Here is a 5,601-nt window from a genome sequence, read left to right on the forward strand (position 1 = left end):
ATGAATGGGATCAATTTCTTGATTTCTCTTCCTGCTGCTTCATTATTGGTGTATAGGAATGCAACTGATTTCTGTACATTGATTTTGTACCCTGCAACTTTACTGAATTCATTGATCAGTTCTAGAAGGCTTCTGGTGGAGTCTGCTGGGTTTTCCATGTAGAGTATCATGCCATCTGCGAAAAGTGAAAGTTTGACTTCTTCTTTGCCAATTCTGATGCCTTTTATTTCCTTTTGTTGTCTGATTGCTGATGCTAGGACTTCCAGCACTATGTTAAACAGCAGTGGTGAGAGTGGACACCCCTGTCGTGTTCCTTATCTCAGGCGGAAAGCTCTCAGTTTTTCCCCATTGAGAATGATATTAGCTGTGGGCTTTTCATAAACTTCTTTTATAATGTTTAGGTAAGCTCCTTCTATTCTGACTTTCCCAAGGGTTTTTATTAAGAAAGGTGCTTTATTTTGTCAAATGCTTTTTCTGCATCTATTGACAGGATCATATGGTTTTTATCCTTTCTTTTGTTAATGTGATGTATCACATTGATGGATTTGCGAATATTGAACCATCCCTGTAACCCAGGAATGAATCCCACTTGATCATGATGGATAATTCTTTTTATATGCTGTTGAATTCGACTTGCTAGTATCTTGTTGAGTGTTTTTGCATCTGTATTCATTAAGGATATTGGTGTGTAGTTCTCTTTTTTTTCTGGGTCTCTGGTTTGGGAATCAAAGTGATGCTGGCTTCATAGAATGAGTTTGGAAGTTTTCCATCTATTTCTATTTTTTGGAATAGTTTGAGAAGAATGGGTATGAGCTCTGCTTTAAATGTCTGGTAGAATTCCCCTGGGAAGCCGTCTGGCCCTGGGCTCTTATTTGTTGGGAGATTTTTGATAACGGATTCAATTTCTTCACTGGTTATAGGTCTGTTCTGATTTTTCTATCTCTTCCTGTTTGAATTTTGGCAGCGCATGTGCATTTAGGAATTTGTCCTGTTCTTCTAGGTTGTCCAGTTGGTTGGCATATAATTTTTCATAGTAATCTCTAATGATTGCTTGTATTTCTAAGGGATTGGTTGTAATAGATCCATTTTCATTCATGATTTTGCCTATCTGGGTGCTCTCTTTTTTCTTTCTAAGGAGCCTGGCTAGAGGTTTATCAATTTTATTTTTTCAAAGAACTAACTCTTGGTTTCATTGATCTGCTCAACTGCTTTTTTGGATTCTACATTGTTTATTTCTGCCCTGATTTTTATTATTTCTTTTCTTCTGCTGGGCTTGGGGTGTTCTTGCTGCTCCCCTTCTAGTTACAGTAGGTGTTCTGTTAGATTTTGAAAACGAAAATACAACAATCCAAAATCTCTGGGACGCAGCAAAGGTAGTCCTAAGAGGAAAGTATACTGCAACCCAGGCCAATTTCAACAAACTAGAAAAAGTGCAAATTCAGCAAACCATTTAAAGTCAAGTTCAACAGCTTTCAGTCAGCTTCTTCTGAATAGACATGATGTGATCTGGGCTTTCAAGCAACTTTATCAATCATTCCCACTGTTGCAGGAATACGAGTGCTCTTAGCACAAAGGCTTGCCTCAATTAACCTTCAACTCCCCCAGACATCCACAGGTGGCCCTTGCTTTTCCACCAAAATAAGAAAATGTTAGCGGCCAAGAATGGAAGTATGTACAAAGGTTGTGAAACTTCTTGAGAAATTGGTACCTAGGAACAATGACCATGTTGGGATTTGTCTTTTTTTAGAGGAAAGAGAAGAGGCAGCTACAATTTTAGGTGTATGCAGAAACTGTAGAACATTGAAAACTTCTTCTTTTGGAATAATGATAAGAGCTGAGATGTCTTTTTTTCAGAGAGAAATAAAGAGGCAGAAATTACAGCCCAGCCAGTCTTCCCTCCCTTCCCCCAAAGATTCAAGTCACAGGGTTCATTTGTGCTGAAAACCAGGGTTATCTGAAGCCCCAAATGGAAGCAGAATGCATCAGCATTTGGGGACCACCTGGGACTGAGGTTGGGGAGGCCCACCGGGAGATTTCTCGATGGACTATAAGACAATTCATTGATATTTACATAATGAGAATAAATGTTTTTCCTAAGATAACATTTCTCTTCAGTGCCTTGAGACCACCAGCAAGAGAGGGAGGTACAGAAATTCTATTACATTAATAGTCTTTGTTTTTATGGCTTTGGCATTTATTAACTAGTGGGAGCTGTTTATTGGGTCATAAACTTTACTAATGGGGATATTATCTCTAAATTATAAATCTCTTTCAGTATATGGCTTATAGAAAGAATAATTATTTAAAGTATCATGTTTATTGGCACGATTCCTATAATGGACGTTTAATTGCTAACTGTGGGCTTGAACTGCAAATAACTAGGGCAGTGACACCCATCAGTGCCAGGAACGAGTGGCTGTCATCCTACAGACTCAGCAACGTGTCACTGGTTTGCTGCTTTTCCCCTCCTCTTCCCACATCTCACGTGAACCATATCACATGCCTGTACGAGGGTGAAATTACATATTTAAAATCTTGAGGGAAAGACAACTGACTGAAGAGTTGAATAGGTAAGTGACAAATGTGTCAGCCTGGAAAGTTCCAGGAAAGTGTCATCCGTCTAAAAGCTTGCTCTCTGGGGAATGAAAAAGCTTAAAAGTGACAAAATGGCTTGGCACTGTCAGTTGTCTTTAAAAAACTGGAATAAAAAATCAAGTAGTCAAAATTAGCTTTTATGGGTAAATGGTCCTAGTATATAAATGGAGTATTTTAGTTTATTGGAAAGTCCTACGGGGTCTAACAATGGCACATGTAAAATTGCCCTAGGTTTATATATAGAAAGTTTATTGATTACCTTCAATTTTAAAAAAAGAAGAAGAGCCATTGTTGTCGACCAAATGGGGATGGATATCCGAGTGCCAAGAAGCCAGCTCATTTCTAGGCAGGATACTGCCAATGTGGAGTGAGGGAGTAGGACAGAAGGGACCCTGGACATGTCAGCAGCTTCTTTTCCCCGCCCCAGAACAGGCCCTGAAAGGTAGACGTTGAGGCCCCTTTTCTATAGGATTCCATGGTCTCTGAGCACAGCACTCATGATATTTAACACCCAACACTGAAGAATGGAGTGAATTGGGGCAAACTTCTCTTAAGGAATTCCCAGAGGTCCCGGGTTATGAGGTCATTTTAATGTTTTAGTTATTTTGAGAGCGAGCGAGCGAGCGTGTGTGTGTGCGCACGCGCGCAAGAGTGTATAAGCAGGGGAGGGGCAGAGAGAGAGAGAGAATATCCTGAGCAGGCTTCACGCTGTCAGCACAGAGCCCAACATAGGGCTTGAAGCCATGAACTATGCGATCACGACCTGAGCTGAGATCAAGAGTCAGATGCCTGACTGAGCCCCCGGGGGCACCCCATGGTTCTGAGTTTTAATCAAATATCCACTACACGAAGGAAGTTCGGCTGAGACTCATAATGCATGGGCCCAGAAGAAAAATCCAAATAGAAGCAGACAGAAGCAGCAGGGGAAACATGGTATAATCAGAATATTTAAACCTCTGGGGTGGGTGGTAAGTGTGTGTGGAGAACGAACCAAAAAAGATCTCTCAAAACCCTCAGCATTCACATCCCTAAGTATTTTAAATGTAATACATTTTTGGTCATACTTATTCCTAAGTTAACAGCTAACTTTAGACATGAAAAGGGCATTAAAATATAAATGCTGCATATGTTTCCATTTCTCTTGCAAATTTTTACATGTGTTGCATTGCAATGCATTGTGTGTGTGTGTGTGTGTGTGTGTGTGTGTGTGTGTGTTGTGGGGCAAGGGCAGGAGTCCTTCTCATATCTTTGCTAATTTCAGAAAAAAAAAAAAACACTCACTCAAGAGAGGTTTAAGGATTATTTTGTCAAGGTAGATTGCTACAAAACTTAATTATACAAGTAATAAACACATGTCAAAAAGATTTTAAAAAATGTTTAAAAGAATCACAATTTATTGCTCAGATAGAATTTGATTTTATATTGTCATGTATAGCTATCAAAAATGATTTTCTTTTTGTGTTGTAATGAATCAATTTATGTTGAATAGAAAATTACCATAAGATTCTTTGGTATTAATAAATCATACATATAATAAAAATGTTTGATGTTTCTTTAAGTGGCATTTTTATTTTTTTATTTTTATTTTTTAATTTTTAAATGCTTTTTATTTATTTTTGAGAGACAGAGAAGAGACAGCGCGAGCAGGGGAGGGTCAGAGAGAGGGAGACACAGAATCTGAAGCAGGCTCCAGGCTCTGAGCTAGCTGTCAGCACAGAGCCTGACGCGGGGCTCGAACTCATGAACCATGAGGTTATGATGTGAGCCGAAGCCGGACCCTCAACCGACTGAGCCACCCAGGTGCCCCTAAATAGCATTTTTAATCATGCCAGTACATTAGCAGTATAATACGATGTTCTGAAATACGCAAATGACAAAAGGAAATTGTGATCTATGGATTTCAATTCAATATGAGCCTTGTTTTTTCTTTTCTTTTTTTTTAATAAAACTATATCTGGTTAAATAAACTTACAGAAACTAGGGCAGGGAATTAAAGGGGGCTGACCAAAATTGGCCTATGTTACTCTTCATCTTTGCCAAACATCTCCTTTAAAAGTCTAAAATAGTCAACGCGTTTCTCAGGAATAGGTGATGGCGTCCCGAGCCACTCGTCTTCACATCTCTAGAAAAAAACCAAAGATGGATAGAATTATAACCACATTTCAAAGCGCAGTTTTGTAAATGCAACACCCAATTGTTTCTCATTGTGATATAAGCTCTTGATAAATAGCTTTTCTTTTTTTAACGTTTATTTTATTTATTTTGAGAGAGAAAGAGAGGAGTGGGGAGGGGAGGGGCAGGGAGAGGAGGAGGATAGACTCCTAAGCAGGCTCCGTGCTGCTGGTGCAAAGCCCGATGTGGGGCTTGAACCCACAAAGAGTGAGATCATGACCTGAGCTGAAACTGAAAGTCAGACGCTTAAGTGACTAAGCCACCCAGGCGCCCCTGATAAGTAGCTTATTTTCAAATCAGATGTTTTTCTACCGTCCCCATTCGGATCAGAAGGAGTTTGTGGTAGATCGAATGCTTATGCTCACTTCTTCATCCCTTTCTGTATTACAATTATACACCCAAGCTTTTGGCCATGTGGCTTTACAGACCCTCCTATACATGGAGTCTATTTTCATGTCCCTGTGATAGGGGCTTGGCCACATGGCTGGCTGTGGCCTACATAATGTGAGCAGATGCACCACAAGCTGGTCCCCAAATGACACAGGTGGATAAGCCCAACTGACCCACACAGGTGCACGGCCAAGAACGTGAAAGGCCTGTTGTTGAGAACCAGTGAAATTTGGGGGGGGGGGGCTTCTTTGTTATGTAGCATCATTGCAGTGATAACTCCCCTTGTGCTTTATGAAGAACTCAATTTCTAGGGTGCCTGGGTGGCTCAGTCGGTTGAGCATCCGACTTTGGCTCAGGTCACGATCTCCTGGTTTGCAGGTTTGAGCCCATGTTGGGCACTGTGGTGACAGTTCAAAGCCTGCTTTGGGCTCTGTGTCTCCGTTT

At 40.4% G+C, this 5,601-nt stretch overlaps 1 protein-coding gene across 1 annotated transcript in view; it reads right to left on the minus strand.

The window, feature by feature from the left end:
* Positions 1-4,390: 4,390 nt before the first annotated feature.
* The window catches only part of EFHC2 (EF-hand domain containing 2), a 196,502-nt gene continuing 195,291 nt past the window's right edge, over positions 4,391-5,601 (minus strand). The window contains exon 15 of the mRNA XM_029930958.1: positions 4,391-4,717. Coding sequence (XP_029786818.1) covers positions 4,616-4,717 — 102 coding nt within the window. The 3' untranslated portion in view covers positions 4,391-4,615. The remainder of the gene's footprint in view (positions 4,718-5,601) is intronic.

The sequence above is a fragment of the Suricata suricatta genome, chromosome X (genome assembly GCF_006229205.1).
Source record: "Suricata suricatta isolate VVHF042 chromosome X, meerkat_22Aug2017_6uvM2_HiC, whole genome shotgun sequence".
Lineage (NCBI taxonomy): Eukaryota > Metazoa > Chordata > Mammalia > Carnivora > Herpestidae > Suricata > Suricata suricatta.